The sequence below is a fragment of the Muntiacus reevesi genome, chromosome 10, assembly GCF_963930625.1.
Source record: "Muntiacus reevesi chromosome 10, mMunRee1.1, whole genome shotgun sequence".
Classification (NCBI taxonomy): Eukaryota; Metazoa; Chordata; class Mammalia; order Artiodactyla; family Cervidae; genus Muntiacus; species Muntiacus reevesi.
The window spans coordinates 4,448,363-4,466,880 of NC_089258.1; the positions used below are offsets into that span (position 1 = coordinate 4,448,363).

Genomic DNA, 18,518 nt, shown 5'->3' on the forward strand with positions numbered 1-18,518 from the left:
TCAACTCAGCTAGAACCTAGGCACGGATATAGCCATTAATCAACCATGATAATCCTTGTAAAGCTTCAACAAGTATGATTTAAAAAAAAAAAAAGAATTGGAAGCATGCTGTTGGGTACCCTCTTTGCAAAGCTTCTTCCCAAGTCATGAATTGTGTGTAGTGATCTTACCTCAGGTCCAAAGCGTCTCATTAGCCTGGTTTATATGCTAACTGGCTCTTCTAGTGCGAAGGGCCCATAGGTCTCCTTAAGTCCGATCTCTCTTCCACAGTTGGATTTGTTCTACAAAATCCCACACAGTAAGTTGAGTTTGACTCAGGGCCTTATGAAGCTAGTCTATATCCCTGTTGACCAGTTCACATTATTAGAAAATTTAATTGAGCAGAAACCTTCCAAATGTACACAGATTTATAGCAGTCTCTGGAACATTCAGAATAAGCCTTGCAGGCATATTTTAAATTAATTCTTAATCTGCTTTTCTTCTACATAGAAGCTCTTTCTTTCTAGAGCTCATCATATAGGTATGTGTCCTAGATAACAACTTCTCACATTATCAAGTGCTCATCCGTCACCCCGGCATGTTGTTAGAATGTGGACTCTGATTCAGTATGTCTGGAGTAGAACTGAGATCATATTCCTACGAACCTGTAACATGGTGCTGATGCTGGAAGTCCAAGGACAACATTTTTAGTAGCTATGCTGTAGACATTGCACAATTCAAAAAAAGTGTACTAAGATAGCCACAAAGAGACTCCATGATCAGAGTGGAGACTGTGACAGGTCCAGAGGTTACAGCTTCTAGTTTTCAAATGTCTAGGTTAAATGTGAACAGAACCTTAACTTCGGAAACTGATGCTTTTGGCCATGTGCATTGTTTGGAATATTGCTACATCTTCATTCTAACACTTGAAATACCTTACCTCGGGGTTCCTAATCCAGGCCATGGACCAGTTTGTAGCCTGTTAGGAACCAGTTTGCACATCAGCAGGTGAGTAGTGAGAGAGTGAGCAAAGCTTCATTTGTATTTACAGTCACTCCCATTGTTCACATCACCACCTCAGCTCCTCCTCCCATCTAATCATTGGAGGTATAATAAATATAATGCACTTAAATCATCCTGAAACCATCCCTCATACTCTCAGTCCATAGAAAAAGTGTCTTCCATGAAACTGGCCAATGGTGCCAAAAAGGTCACAAACTTTGGGCTTGTGAGAATTCACTAGCTGTGGAGTACTGAACAGCTCCAAAGTAAAAGTCCCAGACACTAGTTGGAAGCAGGAGCCTTTATACACTTATCACCATCAAGGACCATGCATTTAAATTGAACTCTGAAAAACAACTAAGGCTAAGCTCCACAGAAACACAGTCAATGAACTCTTTAAACAGGAGCCAAAGTACAAAGCACTTCTGATCTTGCATTTCTGACGATTGCCAGGACTGCAGTAATCCTTGCTGTGATGCACGCAAATGCATGTTGAAGCCAGGGTTTACTTGTGCTGAAGGAGAATGCTGTGAATCTTGCCAGGTAAGAGACTCTGCTAGAATTGGGTTGCTCTGCTTTCAGTTTATTAAGTATACATAGAACCAAAGAGCCGTCTGATCACTGAGTGACCTTACATTACCAATCCCAGATTGCAGCCAGATTTGCTGGTGCTCAATAGAGCCTCTTCTGAAATGCTCTGACTTTTAAACCCTGATCTGTGCTGTGGTTTGGGAAGTGGAGAAGTGGGTAAGCAGTGCTTAGAATTTTAGAAATGGAGTCATACAACCAGCATTATTTTTGGTCTTTTTTCAATGACTGCTAGCCTATTTCACCTTAGCTGAGGTGGGGAAATGGCACCCCAACTTCAGTGAACTTACAGGGAAAATGGTTTTATTGGAATTGGAAGCGATAGTAATGAGTACCTAGAGATAGATCCTTAGGAAGGATGACCAGAAACCCAAATGCCTCTGTCCACGTGTTCACTGACTCTTCTTTCATGCCACTGGATCATGAACTAAAAAAGGAAAGGAAGCATGTTTAATTCATCTTCAAATCTTTCCAAAACCCCAGCACAATCAAATGCATATTGAATGACTAAATGAGAGAATACTTCCATGTCATGCCCTCCCTAAATGAAAGTCAACATATATATATAGTCAGGGGTTCCCAGTTTTGTGTGTATGGTGGGCTGGGGGAGAGGGACGAAGGAATGAAGAAGGCAAGATGAGATGAACATAAGCTCATTTCCCCATTTTATAACCATCCCAACTCTGCCCCGCGGCTGTTCCAAATCCAAATTTCAATACCACCGGCTTGTCATTCCTAAAATTGTATACAAGCCAATAAAGATAGTAATTCTCAGTGGAAAGGAGAAGGAAATCATGACCTCATGACCCATCCTTAAAACTTCTTTTAGTTAAATTAAATGGGTCAACCTACTTACTTCTTCCTACTCACTGACCCTTCCTTGCCTGCCTAAGGATGCCCAAGAATCAGTCTCTTCATTTTTCTTCCACAGCTGAAAAAAGCAGGGTCTATATGCAGACCAGCAAAAACTGAATGTGATTTTCCTGAGAGGTGCACTGGCCACTCTTCGGGGTGTCCTAAGGACCAATTCCAAGTAAATGGATTTCCTTGCAAGAACGCAAAAGGATACTGCTTCATGGGGAGCTGTCCCACCCGGGATGATCAGTGCTCTGAATTGTTTGGTCATGGTAAGAGACAGTGGCATTGAATGATGGGTAAAGATAATAGCCGCTATTTCTCTGTTACTGTCCTTTAGGAATTTGGGGGGCAAGATTGGAGATAATGTCATTTATGGCAGATATGACCTGGCACCTTTCTAAATAATACCTTTAATATTCATTGATTTTACCTCTAATATTAATTGACTGGCTTCCCAGGTGGTTCAGTGGTAAAGAAGCCACCTGTCAATGCAGGAGATGTAGGAGACACACGTTAAATCCCTGGGTTGGGAAGATCCCCTGGAGGAGGAAATGGCAACCCACTCCAGTATTCTTGCCTGGAGAATCCCATGGACAGAGGAGCCTGGCGGGCTATGGTCCATGGAGTCGCAAAGTGTCAGACACAATTGAGCAACTAAGAACGCACACACACACACATTAGTTGACTATCTAAGTATGTGGGTTAAGGTATGTTTGTTTCTTTTTTCTATCCATATTGCTTCCTGAAATATCCTCCTGAGGCAATAAGATAGTTTTAAAATTTATTTATCCCATTCTGTTTCACTACTATGTAAGTGACAGTGAAATTTCAATGGCATAAGAAAAGTAAGGCATTTATGATTTGTCACAATCATGTTGTCATTGTTTTACTTTTATCATACTGCTTTGGATCCCAGAAGCAAAAGCCAGTTCTGATATTTGCTACAAGATGAATACAATTGGAAATAAATTTGGATACTGCAAAAACAAGGGACATATATTAATTCCTTGTGAAGAAAAGTAAGTACCCTGTAAAGAAAAGCATGTACCCTCTCAAAGCATTTTGCAAAATCAGAACAGCTTTTACTTTGACAGCCGACAGTCTCTCTTAAATTTCACTCAGGAGATTAGGAAGAGAGGGCTTCCTTGGTGGCTCAAGTGGTAAAGAATCTGCAAGCAATGCAGGTGTCCTGAGTTTGATCTCTGGGTCAGAAAGATCCTTTGGAGTAGGGATTGTGACCTACTCCAGAGTTATTGCCTGGAGAATTCCATAGACAGAGGAGACCGGTGGGCTACAGTCCATGGGGTGGCAAAGAGTTGGACATGACTGAGTGACTAAAATGTTTGCTTTTTAGAAAGAAAGGGGAGCAAGAAGGGAGAGACCACACATCTCTGATGGAATTAACTGGTTTTTATGTTCTGTATTTTGTAACTGAAAATCATGGAATGCAGGGAAGGATGGGAAGATTTACGATTCTTAGGAAGAAAAGGAGGGGAAGGAATTACAAAGAGAGAGAGAGATAGAAGGAAAGAGAAAGAGGGAGAAATAGGTAGAAAAGGGGGAAAGAGAAGGAGAGAAGGAAAGTCATCAGAAGAAAGAATGATAGATGCTGACATTGAAAACAGGATGGGAGAACTGAATATTAAATCCAACTTCTAAAATACATGTGCTAAACCCATATTCTGGGTTTGTTTATGGTGTATGACATGGTTTCTATACTCTCCCGAACAAGATCTGTACTGAATGCAACAATAATAAAAACCTAGAGTCAAGTTCAACTTTGCTTCTAAATATACTTCTAAAATTTACTTTATTTCCAACTGTTGCCTCATCTGTGAAAAGGGGGTTATGATAATAGCAACTTCATAGATTTTTTTAAACAAGAATCAACTGATGTGTTCTATGCAAGAAAGAAAAAATTTAATGTCCTGATTCAAGTTCAGTCAGTTCAGTTCAGTCACTCAGTCATGTCCCACTTTATGCAACCACATGGGCTGCAACATGCCAGGCCTCCCCGTCCATCACCATCTCCCAGAGCTTACTCAAACTCATGTCCATTGAGTCAGTGATGCCATCCAACCATCTCATCCTCTGTCGTCCCCTTTTCCTCCTGCCCTCAGCCCTTCCCAGCATCAAGGTCTTTTCCAATGAGTCAGTTCTTTGCATTAGGTGGCCAAAGTATTGGAGTTTCAGCTTCAGCATCAGTCGTTCCAATGAATATTCAGGACTGATTTCCTTTAGGATGGACTGGTTGGATCTCCTTGCAGTCCAAGGGACTCTCAAGAGTCTTCTCCAACACCACAGTTCAAAAGCATCAATTCTTCGCTGCTCAGGTTTCTTTATAGTCCAAATCTCACACCCACACATGACTACTGGAAAAACCGTAGCCTTGACTAGACGGACCTTTATTGACAAAGTAATGTCTCTGCTTTTTAATATGCTGTCTAGGTTGGTCATAACTTTTCTTCCAAGGAGTAAGCGTCTTTTAATTTCATGGCTGCAGTCACCATCTGCAGTGATTTTGGAGCCCCCAAAATAAAGCCAGCCACTGTTTCCCCATCTATTTGCCATGAAGTGATGGGACCAGATTCCATGATCTTAGTATTCTGAATGTTGAGTTTTAAGTCAAGTTTTTCACTCACCTTTTTCAGTTTCATCAAAAGGCTCTTTAGTTCTTCTTGACTTTCTGCCATAAGGATGATGTCATCTGCATATCTGAGGTTATTGATATTTCTCCCAGCAATCTTGATTCCAGCTTGTGCTTCATCCAGCCCAGAGTTTCTCATGATGCACTCTGCATATAAGCTAAATAAGCAGTTTGACAATATACAGCCTTGACATACTCCTTTCCTGATTTGGAACCAGTCTGTTGTTCCATGTCCAGTTCTAACTATTGCTTCCTGACCTGATCAGGAGGCAGGTCAGGTAATCTGGTATTCCTATCTCTTTAAGAATTTTCCACAGTTTGTTGTGATCCACACAGTCAAAGGCTTTGGTATGGTCAATAAAGAAGTAGATGTTTTTCTGGAACTCTCGCTTTTTTGATGATCCAATGGATGTTGGAAATTTGATCTCTGGTTCCTCTGCCTTTTCTAAATCCAGCTTGAACATCTGGAAGTTCACGATTCATGTACTGTCGAAGCCTGGCTTAGAGAATTTTGAGCATTACTTTACTAGTGTGTGAGATGAGTGCAATCGTGCGGTAGTTTGAGCATTCTTTGGCATTGCCTTTCTTTGAGATTGGAATGAAAACTGACCTTTTCCAGTCCTGTGGCCACTGCTGAGTTCTCTAAATTTGCTGGCATATTGAGTGTAGCACTTTTAGAGCATCATCTTTTAGATTTGAAATAGCTCAACTGGAATTCCATCACCTTACTAGCTTTGTTCCTAGTGATGCTTCCTAAGGCCCACTTGACTGAATTCCAGAATGTCTGGCTCTAGGTGAGTGATCATACCATTCTGATTATCTGGGTCATGGAGATCTTTCTTGTATAGTTCTTCTGTGTATTATTGCCACCTCTTCTTAATATTCTTGCCACCTCTTCTGCTTCTTTTAGGTCCCTACCATTTCTGTCCTTTGCATGAAATGTTCCCTTGGTATCTCTAATTTTCTTGAAGAGATCTCTAGCCTTTCCCATTCTGTTGCTTTCCTCTATTTCTTTGCACTGATCACTGAGGAAGACTTTCTTATCTCTCCTTGCTATTGTTTGGAACTGTGCATTCAAATGGATATATCTTTCCTTTTCTACTTTGCTTTTCACTTTTCTTCTTTTCACAGTTATTTGTAAAGCCTCCTCAGACAGCCATTTTGTTTTTTTGCATTTCTTTTTCTTGGGGATGGCCTTTAACCCTGTCTCCTGTACAGTGTCATGAACCTCCATCCATAGATCCTCAGGCACTCTGTCTATCAGATCTAATTCCATTGATCTATTTGTCACTTCTACTCAATAATCATAAGGGATTTGATTTAGGTCATACCTGAATGGTCTATTGGTTTTCCCTACTTTCTTCAATTCAAGTCTGAATTTGGCAATAAGAAGTTCATGATCTGAGCCACAGTCAGCTCCCAGTCTGTTTTTGCTGACTGTATAGAACTTCTCGATCTTTGACTGCAAAGAATATAATCAACCTGATTTCGGTGTTGACCATCTGGTGATGTCCGTGTGTAGAGTCTTCTCTTGTGTTGTTGAAAGAGGGTTTTTGCTATGACCAGTGCATTCTCTTGACAAAACTCTATTAGCCTTTGCCCTGTTTCATTCCATACTCCAAGGGCAAATTTGCCTGTTACTCCAGGTGTTTCTTGACTTCCTACTTTTGCATTCCAGTCCCCTATAAATTAAAGGACATCTTTTTGGAGTGTTAGTTCTAGAAGGTCTTGTAGGTCTTTTTAGAACCATTCAACTTCAGCATTCTTGCTCAGGGCATAGACTTGGATTACTGTGGTATTGAATGGTTTGCCTTGGAAATGAGTAGAGATCATTCTGTCATTTTTGTGATTGCATCCAAGTACTGCATTTCAGACTCTTTTGTTGACTATGATAGCTACTCCATTTCTTCTAAGGGACTCTTGCCCACAGTAGCAGATATAATGGTCATCTGAGTTAAATTCACCTATTCCACTCCATTTTAACTCGCAGTTTCCTAGAACGTCACCGTCCACTCTTGCCATCTCCTGTTGGAGAAAGGAACAGTGACCCCACAAGAGACTGACCCAGACTTGCCCGGGAGTGTCCAGGAGTCTCCAGTGGAGGCATGGGTTGGTGGTGGCCTGTTGCAGGGTTGGGGGCACTGAGTGTAGCTGTACATGCATGGGATCTTTTGAAGGAGGTCACCATTATCTTCATTACCTCTGCCAGAGTTTGGCCTCAGGTAAATAACAGGGAGGCAACACAGTTCCACAGGTCAACAGAAAATTGGATTAAAGATTTACTGAGCATGGCCCCACCCATCAAAACAAGACCCAGTTTCCCCCTCAGTCAGTCTCTCCCACCAGGAAGATTCCATAAGCCTCTTATCCTTCTCCATCAGAGGGCAGACAGACTGAAAACCACAATCACAGAAAACTAACCAATCTGACCACACGGCCCACAGCCTTGTCTAACTCAGTGAAACTATGAGCCATGCCATGTAGGGCCACCCAAGACAGATGAGTCACTGACAAAATGTGGTCCACTGGAAAAGGGAATGGCAAACCACTTCAGTATTCTTACCTTGAGAAACCATGAACAGTATGAAAAGGCAAAAAGATAGGACACTGAAAGATGAACTCCCCAGGTCGGTAGGTGCCCAATATGCCACTGATTCAAGTTATGCTTATCCAAATTACTAATAATATTCTCCTATAAAGCTTGAGCTAATATTGCTCTATGAGAATTACCTAGGTATCATAAAGAAATATAGTCATTTAGTATCTTTGTCTGCTCATCTCAGTTTTCAGGGTCGGTACTTTGTCCAGAGGCTTACCTGGCCTCCTCTGGGCTCTGACAAGCCTAGGTTTAAAAAAAATAAGCAGGCCACTCCACTGCCAGCCTAATTTCTAGCAGTCCTATTTCTTGTCCCAAGTGTGAGCCAATATTCTTGCTTCCCTTCAGAGATATCAAATGCGGAAAGATATTTTGCACAGGTGGGCATCACTCTTTTGTCCTTGGAGAAGAGAAGATCTATCACCTTAAGAAGCATCTGAAACAGAATACCAGTGAATGCAAAACCTTCTATTTGTACCATGAGTCTAAGGATTTTGGCCTGGTTGCACCTGGCACAAAATGTGGCAATGGAATGGTAAGATGAATGCCCTTTGTTTTATTAAAACTTCTTGTTCAGTCACTTAAAACTTCACTGGATCCCATAATTGGCCCCAGAGGGCCTATCTTTGGGAACACAGAAAAAAAGTCTGCAACATTTTTTAAATGAGCAGCGTAGCAACAACACTATTCATTTTAATAAATAAGTATTCATTTTAATATTTTTATACCAATTATGTAAATGTTACAAATGTGCTTAATTAGTGTCTTACAGTAGATGCTTAATGAAATTATAGACTTAATGTTTGAATTTAATAGACTATGAAGTAGCCATACAGTCTTCATTTATTTTACTCATTCAGATGTGTTTACTGGGCATGTACTACGATGCCAGTATCTGTGCAAGGCACAGATGATGTAAAGATGTATGTACTTGAGAATTTCTTAGATTAACTCAAGTGCATCATTACAGTTCAACTCAGTTGCTTTCACTGTGATGTGATCAGTGTGTATGAGTCCAAAGGAAGTGAGTGACTTTTCTTAGAGAACATGGAATGGCATCTCCTGATGCCATTGAATGAGAGACATTTCAGCTTCGACATTTTTCAACATACAGAAGAAGAGAAAAGACATGTTTCTGTGTTTTAACTAACTTTTATTGGAGTATAGTTGCTTTATAACGTTGTATTAGCGTCTACTGTATAGTAAAATGAGTCAGCTGTACGTTTACATACATCCCCTCTCTTTTGGAGTTCCTTCCCACTGATGTCACCGCAGAGCACTGAGCAGAGTTCCCTGTACTGACAGCGGGCTCTCATCAGATATCTATTTTATATAGTGTATCAATATTGCATACATGTCAATCCCAATCTCCCAACTCATTCCACTCCCTCGTTTCCCCCTTGGTGCCCCTGTGTTTGATCTCTACATCTGTGTCTGCTTCTGCTTTGCAAATAAGATCATTTTTCTCAATTCTACATATACACATTAATATATTTTTGTTTTCTTTTTTCTGACTTCACTCTGTATGGCAGACCCATACAGGTCTATCCACATCTCTACAAATGACCCAATTTTGTTCCTGTTAAATATTACTCTGAATAATATCCCATAGTATATATATGTCACATCTTCTTATCCATTCTTCTGTCGGTGAACATTCAGGTTGCTTCCATGGCCTGATTATTGTAAATAGTGCTTCAATAAATATTGGGGTGCATGTGTCTTTTTGAATTATGGTTTTTGCTGTGTATATACCCAGTAGTAGGTTTGCTGGACCATATGGTAGCTCTATTTTTAGTTTTTTATAGAATCTACATACAGTTCTCTGTAGTAACTGTATCAATTTACATTCCCACCAATAGTGCAAGAAGGTTCCCTTTTCTCCACACCCTCTTCAGTATTTATTGCTTGTGTATATTTTGATAATGGTCATTCTGACTGATGTGAGGTGATAGATCATTGTAACTTTGATTTGCATTTCTCTGATAATTAGTGAAGATGAGCAAATTTTCATGTGTATGTTGGTCATCTGTATGTCCTCTTTGGAAAAATGTCTGTTTAGGTCTTCTGCTCTTTTTTTATTGGATGCTTGTTTTTTGATATTTGAGTAGTGTGAGTTGTTGATATATTTTGAATATTGATCCCTTGTCCATTGCTTCATTTGCAAATATTTTCTCCTATCCTGAGGGTTGTCCTTTCATCTTGTTCATGGTTTGAGAAAATGCTTTTTTAAAAAGACATACCTACATAATATACAAAGGTACAAAGTATAACATATGGCATATCCAGGTAACTGACAGCGTTAGTGTGATTGGAGTTCTAGGTGAAATGGTAGGGAACTAAGTTGAACAGGTAGAATGAAGCTAGGTTTGGGAAGGTTTTATCACTCTTAGGTGAAGACTTGAGAACGTATATTAAAAACAATAGCCAGCGCATCACGGTTTATAAGCACAAGAGTATTTGAAAAATAGAATACTGTATTAAAATCAGCAAATTTGAAACTGAAAAGTATCTATGACATGCCTCCCCTTCTCTACACCACCACCCACAAACATTACAGTATCATTCATATAATGAGATAGAAAATTAATTGGAAAGTAAAAATTCAGCATATAAAAAAGGAATCAGAAGTTAATAACTTCATAGAGACCTATATTTCATATTTCAAGTGCATAATTTTAACTATAGAGGGGCAGAGGAGCCTGGCAGGCTACAGTCCATGGGTCACAGAGTCAGACACAACTGAGCTACACACCTCATGAAAATGACTAAATAAATATAAAAATGGTGAGGAGTCAACAGTTATGAAAATTTGTTTGTGTACCAACTACCATCTAGAAAGGTCAAGAGTTTTCAATAACAGAGAGTATGAGGCATCAGTTTAAAGAAAATACCAAATAGTTTTCTGTTCACTTCAGGTAAGGAAAATCAGCCAGAGGTATCAAGCAAATGTATGAGGTCCCCTTCGTAGAGTGAGTGGGATTCAGCAAAGAGGTTGAAAGGGGAGCAGTTGTTAGGGAGCATTTGGTGATGGTGCAAACACACTGAGAGTAGGCACCACCACCATACAGAGGACCTAAATCCTTCAGGAGAAACCTCAGCACGAAGTGCACCACTCATAATGGTGGCAGTCCTTGAACCAGCTCTTCATAAGGGAATCCATGCATAGCAAACACTAATCTATAGAGATATCACAAAGACACTACTGATAGAACCTGTCATTTTCATACTTACACTGAGTTACTATTTTTTTAGACATGAGGAACTTCAAATGCCTTAAATCATTCTAGTTTTTCTTAGTAGTTATTCTTTCTGGGTCAGTTTCATTTGGCATAGGAAAATAGGGCAAACATATGCCATTACACCTAGGTGCCCTTTTTCTTAGTTATACTAGGAACTTACAACATAAAAAGAATTCATTTGAATCAGTTCTAATGAGATGAATGAAACTGGAGCCCATTATACAGAGTGAAGTAAGCCAGAAAGATAAAGAACATTACAGCATACTAACACATATATATGGAATTTAGAAAGATGGTAATGATAACCCTATATGCAAAACAGAAAAAGAGACACAGAAGTACAGAACAGACTTTTGAACTCTGTGGGAGAAGGTGAGGGTGGGATGTTTCAAAAGAACAGCATGTATATTATCTATGGTGAAACAGATCACTAGCCCGGGTGAGACGCATGAGACGAGTGCTCGGGCCTGGTGCACTGGGAGGACCCAGAGGAGTCGTGTGGAGAGGGAGGTGGGAGGGGGGATCGGGATGGGGAATACGTGTAACTCTATGGCTGATTCGAGTCAATGTATGACAAAACCCACTGAAATGTTGTGAAGTAATTAGCCTCCAACTAATAAAATAAAATTAAAAAAAAAGAAAAAAGAAAAAAGGAGACTGGACTGAAGAAAAAAGACGAAAAATAATAGAGAAGAGAAAGTAAGAGAGAAAAATAGAAGACTGCGGAGAGAATAAGAGTAGAAAAAGAGGAAACTCGTTGGTTCGTCCTCTCATACAGAATTGCTCAAAATTGGTCTCTGTAGCTATCTCTTTAGTAAACATTCAAAATTGCAAAATAAAAGTAAGAAACATTCCAGTATTTTCCTTTGGCTGAGCCTGAAATACTTGAAAAGAGGTCTGCATGGGTTTTAAAACAAAGTTTCTCAGTGTTTAATCATGTATATAGAAAACCCATTCTGTAAACATAAGGAAAGAAGACTAAAAAGCATACATGAAAGAAACCAGGATGGTGAACAAAGGAGACAGTCTGAGAAATCAAAGATGACGGTTTCCGTGAAAACGATACATCTTTAGAAAGAGGAAAATCCTTTAGAAATAAATTAAATTTATATTTTAATGGATATATGGCATGATATAACATTATATAGCAACATAGAAGAAACATAACATATATGTTATATATAACATATAATAAACATAACATTATAAAGCAACTATGTGCCACTAAAAATTAATTTAAAAATAAAACATGCTATTATTCTTAAAAAAGGTACTAAATTTATAAAAATGATACAATTTGCAATCCAGAAGCACTGCCTTCAGAGTACAAAATGAATCATGATTGCTTTTATGCAATTTATGCAGTAAGTCATGGAATCAAAACTATAAAAAATCAGTAAATTGAAAGCTACTCTTCTTAAAAAAGAAAACTAAGATGAAATTTCTAAAAAGAAAAGAAAGTGAATTAAAGTGAGAAATGCAGTTCTAAGAAATCTGATACAGATTTAATAGGATTCTAGATAAAGAAACTGTTTGTTTAGTCCCTTAATCGTGTCTGACTCTTTGCAAATAAATGAGCTAAGATAAGCCACGTAATAACCAAGAGCAACAGAACAGTAATTTGGTCATAAAACTTACCCCCAAAAAGCATAATTTAAAACAAAATTAATAAGTATAAATCATAATAATAAGATTAATGGATATTGACAAAATGCCCAGCTAGCAACTGTGATATAACAAACATGGATCCTTATCAAGTTAGAAGAAATTGTGGTAGAAATAATAGAAGAAATTGCTGCAATTACAATGGTAGAATCATTGATAGGTTAACATTTGAAGAAGTCATGAGGACATAGACATTATCATGATTAATTATCATAAATATTTATTATCATAATTAATTATCATGATTAATTGTATATAACAATATTTGACTGTACAGTGCATTTTTTTCAAATACCCACTTAACATTTATAGAAGATTTCCTCTTCCACAGAAGACTCTACATGTGGTTTTTCATTAGGACAAATGATACAAATTCTGAGTGAGTAATTCTAATTGATCTTGGTGACTTCATTTCTAGGTGTGCAGCAGTGGTGAATGTGTGACTATTGAAAAGGCCTACAATTCAACTGACTGCTCTGCTCAGTGCAATGAAAATTCTGTAAGTTTTGACTCCTTTTTAAATTGATGTCTTACCAGTCACTTGTTTGCATAAGACTTCATTCCCGAGCCTATGTATAAGTACAGATGCACCCATGAGTGTGTGTGTATGTATGTATATATGTATGCATGGTGATTTTTAAATCAAATATGCATTTGGGATCCATATTTTTTCATGCATTAATAATACTGAACCAAAGAGCCAAGCCAAGTGTTATACATAGATAATACTAATATTGCATGTATATGTCCTGTCATTGGACTGGTAATCTAGAAACCAAGTAATTTATGTATGTATGAAGTTTAAACCAAAAGTTTAAACTTTGGTCTATTGGGACTTCCTTGGCAGACCATGGTTAAGATGTTAAGACTTCACCTTCCAACACAAGAGATGCAGGTTCAATCCCTCATCAGGGAACTGAGATCCCGCATGCCTCTTGTCCCAAAACCCAAAGCATAAAACAGAAGCAATATTGTAACAAATTCAATAAAGACTTTAAAAATGATCTACTTCCAAAAGAATCTTTTTAAAAAGTTGCATCTAAAAAAAAGTTGCATCTATCATAATTTCTCTTACAGTTAAATTATACCAGTATTGACGTTAGCCCAAAGCTTTTAAGAAAAACAAACAACAAACAAAAAAGCAACAACAATTTTTTCCCTCATTTTGACACTGTTCAATACTAGCAGTACCTAACAGTTTGCTTTTGTGGGTAACATTTTTCCTAAGCCAAATTAATCAGTAACACTTGTATAGAGTTGTACTCTTTCAAGAGTTTTATGTATATATTAAATTTTAAAAGTTTCATAATCACGTTAAAAGACAAGTACTATTCCTATGCCCTCTTTTAGAGATGGTGAAGCAATCACACTGATATTCTATGAAAGGAAAGGCTGAGCTTTCAGTATAGAAACAGTGTATGTCCTTAACCATTACACAATGCTTTTTGATGAAGTAAACATTTATGCCACTGCTTTTCTTTTTCACATTAATGTTCTCTCACTAAATCTAGTTGAAGTCTTCTCTTTGGCTATGATATGCCCAACTTTAGCAAGAGCTGTTCATTCAATAAGATTGATGGCTTCTGGAGAGATAAGCCAAACCATCTGGTTCATTCAGTTTCAAATTTATCAGAATCCTTCTCTTGCTCCAAGACCATCTTCAAAGATAGCTGTTCCTTGTATTTTATTGCCTTATTTTTCCCCAACCTTGATTTTGGATTCGTTAATTAGTCAGTAAAAAGTTCATGAGTGTGTGCGTGTGTGTATTTTGGGTGTGTGTGAAAGCTAAGCTGAATGAGGTGGAAAACACAAGTTTTATGTCAGTCATGTGATGAATTATTTGATTGATGGCTCTTCCAGGTGGATGATGGTGACCTTGAGTGTCAGTGCCAGGGAATTCAGGCATCTGCGGAATGGGAGGAAACCTTAAATGTTACCAGTGAGCATCCCGGAATAATATACTATCTTAGAACGTCCTGGTGGTCCTGTGGCTAAGACTCTGTGCTTCCACTGAAAGAGGCATAGGTTTGACCCTTGGTCAGGGAAGTTCTGCATTCTATGAACTGTGGCCAAAAAATAAATAAATAATAATCATTTAAAAATATATAGGGGCTTGCCTGGTGGCTCAGTAGTAAAGATTTCGCCTGCCAATGCAGGAGACATGGGCTTGATCCCTGGGTTGGGAAGATCCCCTGGGGTAGGAAATGGCAACTGACTCCAGCATTTTTGCCTGGGAAATCCAGAGGAGCCTGGCAGGCTACAGTCCATGGGGTCACAAAGGGTTGGACATGACTTAGCAACTAAAGAATAAAACAACAAAGTATATATACATAATATCTTGCATATATCAGAAGCCTCACCAGTGAGAATACTTTCTGCTTATATGACAGGTCTACTACACATGTGTTGTATTTCTGTATGGATTTGTATGATATTTTTCTTATTGTTAATGTTTAAATACCCAAGTTTGAATTTACTACAATTAATCTAGAATGAATGTATCTTCTTCCAGTTAAGTGTGGATTAGTTCCTCCAAGAATCCTTAACCCAGTAAGGCCTTTTCTGTAGTCAGTTAATCACTGATAATACAAATTTTCCCACTAACTGGGATTCTCTTAAACATAATGGAATCTTGGGTGGTGTGTCCATTGCTAATACAGATAATAATTTGTACAATGTTCTGGTCTTTGACTTTATTAAAAAAAAAAAGAGGAGGGTAGAATTAAAGTCCTTCAAGGAAGACAGAAACAGAATTGTAACTTCTCAGTTAAATGTTAAGATTCCATTGTTCCAAGGTTGATGCCTTGGCTGAAGCTCATGTGTTTTAATGTTACAGATATCTCCATCCTGGTGGTTGTGCTTGTCCTGGTTATTTTTGGTGTTGTGGTTGTCATATTACTAATTCGTTACAAAAAATGTATTACACTGAAGCAAGCTCAAAGGTAGGTCTGTAATTTTTATGTGTTGAAGGGGACCATTACCTAGACAATATAAACTTTGTGGCCACAAAGATTATTTGGCGGGAAGAAGGTATAAGCCTCTTATTGAAGACCAAGTAAAAGTGTAACAAGTTGAGCTTTTACACACTTCTTTCTCATTCAAAAGTTAGCCCCATGGTTCCCAAACTTCACTGCACTTTGGAATTACAAGTTTTGTTTTTTTTTTTTAACACTAAATTTGGTTCCTCCTTCATTTTTTTTTTTTTTTTTTTTTTAATATTATTTTATTAGTTGGAGGCCAATCACTTTACAACATTTCAGTGGGTTTTGTCATACATTGACATGAATCAGCCATATAGTTACATGTATTCCCCATCCCGATCCCCCCTCCCACCTCCCTCCCCACCCGACTCCTCAGGGTCCTCCCAGTGCACCAGGCCCGAGCACCTGACTCATGTATCCCACCTGGGCTGGTGGTCCGTTTCACCATAGATAATATACATGCTGTTCTTTCAAAACATCCCACCCTCACGTTCTCCCCCAGAGTTCAAAAGTCTGTTCTGTATTTCTGTGTCTCTTTTTCTGTTTGGTTCCTCCTTCAGATTTAATTGTTATAGAGTGTCACATGAGTATTAATCAGTCTTTTAAAAATCTCCTAGATGATTTACTATTAACCTCAGGCTTCTCCCATACTATAGCTGGTATCAATATTCAATTCCTTCTTGACAGCACACCTCGAGAAAGCCTAGGAGTGGAGAATAAAGGATACTTTGGTGATGAGCAGCAGACAAGGAATGAGCCCATCTTATCTGATATTCATCCTCTACATGTAAGAAAAAATTAATTGCAGTAGTTTTAATCAATTGCAAAAGTAGCTGTATGTATGTTTGAAGTGAACTATCCCTAAGCTAAGTGAAGTGGGAAATGTAGAAGAATAGTCTAACGTGATTCCACATCAATGACCTTCTGTTGACATGTAGGGAAGGAAAGAATGGCAGGATTCAAATAAATCAAGACATTATTTCTGAATAGAATATGTTGGTTAAATAAAATACTAATTTGTGCACAGCTGGAAAATTTTACAAATGTAAACCTTCACAAGTCTTAATAAATCTAAAAGAGTTGGTGTCATACAAAATATGTCCTCAAAATAAAATTCTATTAGAAATCAGTGGCAGAAAAATATTGGGAAAAGCCTTTTTCTCATAAAAATTAAAAATGTACAGTGTATAGTGTTGAGAGATAAATATTCAGGGGTGAAAGTATAATTGTGTGCAAGGAGGAGGTCATTACTTTAAGTTTGGAAAGTGGTTAATTTAGATGGGTAGGAAGTGGGTGGCAGTAATGATGGGAAACTTGAAATTTCTTAATCAGTTTAGTAATTGCAAGGGTATTTACCTTAAATGTTTCATTAAGCCACGAATCTGTTTTGTGTATTTTTTTTGTCTGTATTGTATTTTCCCATGAAATGATTAGAAATGAATAAGGATGACAATGCCAATTGTTAGTGGGGATATACAGAGTGAAAACTCTCATAAAAGCTAATGAAAATTTAAATGATACAACCAGTAGATAAAACTGATTCTATGGCCTAAAACTGATCATACAGATTGCCTGTAATCTAGCAATTTCGGTCATATGAATACACCCAACAGAAAGAGGTACACGTGCATATCAGAAAACATCAACAATAATGTTCCAACAGCATTATTTACAAGAAGCAAAAATAAAACAAATATCTAGTAACAAAAAAGGTGAACATTTCACTATATATTCATACAATGGAACACTACAGACAAGGAAAAACGGACAAACCACTGATGTTTACAACATGTTATTGTAGGTGATGTATTATTACCACAAACATACTGCTAGACAACATGTCAAACTAAAAGGCAAACTGTACAATGCAACTTACATAAGTTCGAACTGACAAAACCGATATATGATATTAGATGTCAGGGTAGTTGTTATCACAGGGGAGAGTGGATTTTGGAGGGATAGGGGTTGGCAGTAAAGTTCTTTTTTTGATCTCAGTGGGGCTTGGTTACACAGATGTGCTCATTTGTGAAAATTCACCCATCTCAATACTTTTCTATTCATATATTTCTTTGTGTATCTTTTTACTTTAAAGGGAAAGCTTATTAAAATAATACCCATAGCAATTAAAAAAAAAAAGATGACAATCCTGGACAAATCCCAGCCAGTCATGGCTTGTTCAGTACCTTTAACAATAGTTATGATTTCCAATGTATTTGGCTCAGTGGGGAGAAAAAAAAGCTACAAAAGTATTCTTTAAAAAAATTAACCAATGAAGAAAACTTGGTGATAAGATTATACCAATGAAACTGCCCACCAGCACCTATTTATTGAAGGAAGTATGAACAAATTATTGATAGATGCACATGCCAATGATAATATAATGGTGTTAGTGTTTTAAATTAGGAATTTTTTTTGGTTAGTGATCTTGCCCCAACCCTCCATTTCACATAAGTCCTGTGCTTTTTACTGTACAGAATTATAGAACAAGCTCCCACCATACCCTGAGGGACATATGTATGACATTATAGTAGAAAGGCTTTTACTGAACTTCTCTTACTCAGGATTGCATACTCCTTCTGTGGTAATACGACGTTTATCATTTTTGTCCATTTTTACTTTTTATTATGACAGTAGTGACCCCAAGAAACAAGTCTTCATTGTCCACTGAGATGAACAGAAAATATTGTGTGGTAATTTTTTAAGCTTATACTGAGATTTTCTGATATGGAAACACAGGATGCCAATGTCAGGGTTAAATAAGAAGCTGTATGTAACTGCACTTAGCCCCGTGTTTATATATATTTAGCACTTAGTGTCTGCTAATTATCTACTATGCCTCATGCACGGTTGCAGTAACTTTCCCAATTGCATTTTGTTTAAATTAATATGCAAAGCAGTTTCACTCTCAGAGAAGGTAGTCTGACTGTATGTTTCTGTTCAGTCACTGTGTCGTGTCTGAT

General features: G+C 37.9%; 1 protein-coding gene across 1 annotated transcript in view; it reads left to right on the plus strand.

Moving 5' to 3' along the window:
• Positions 1 to 18,518, plus strand: part of ADAM7 (ADAM metallopeptidase domain 7) — a 66,439-nt gene that overhangs the window by 24,399 nt on the left and 23,522 nt on the right. The window contains exons 13-20 of the mRNA XM_065947536.1: positions 1,435 to 1,524; positions 2,501 to 2,696; positions 3,344 to 3,446; positions 8,019 to 8,205; positions 12,996 to 13,076; positions 14,438 to 14,516; positions 15,414 to 15,519; positions 16,246 to 16,345. Coding sequence (XP_065803608.1) covers positions 1,435 to 1,524; positions 2,501 to 2,696; positions 3,344 to 3,446; positions 8,019 to 8,205; positions 12,996 to 13,076; positions 14,438 to 14,516; positions 15,414 to 15,519; positions 16,246 to 16,345 — 942 coding nt within the window. The remainder of the gene's footprint in view (positions 1 to 1,434; positions 1,525 to 2,500; positions 2,697 to 3,343; positions 3,447 to 8,018; positions 8,206 to 12,995; positions 13,077 to 14,437; positions 14,517 to 15,413; positions 15,520 to 16,245; positions 16,346 to 18,518) is intronic.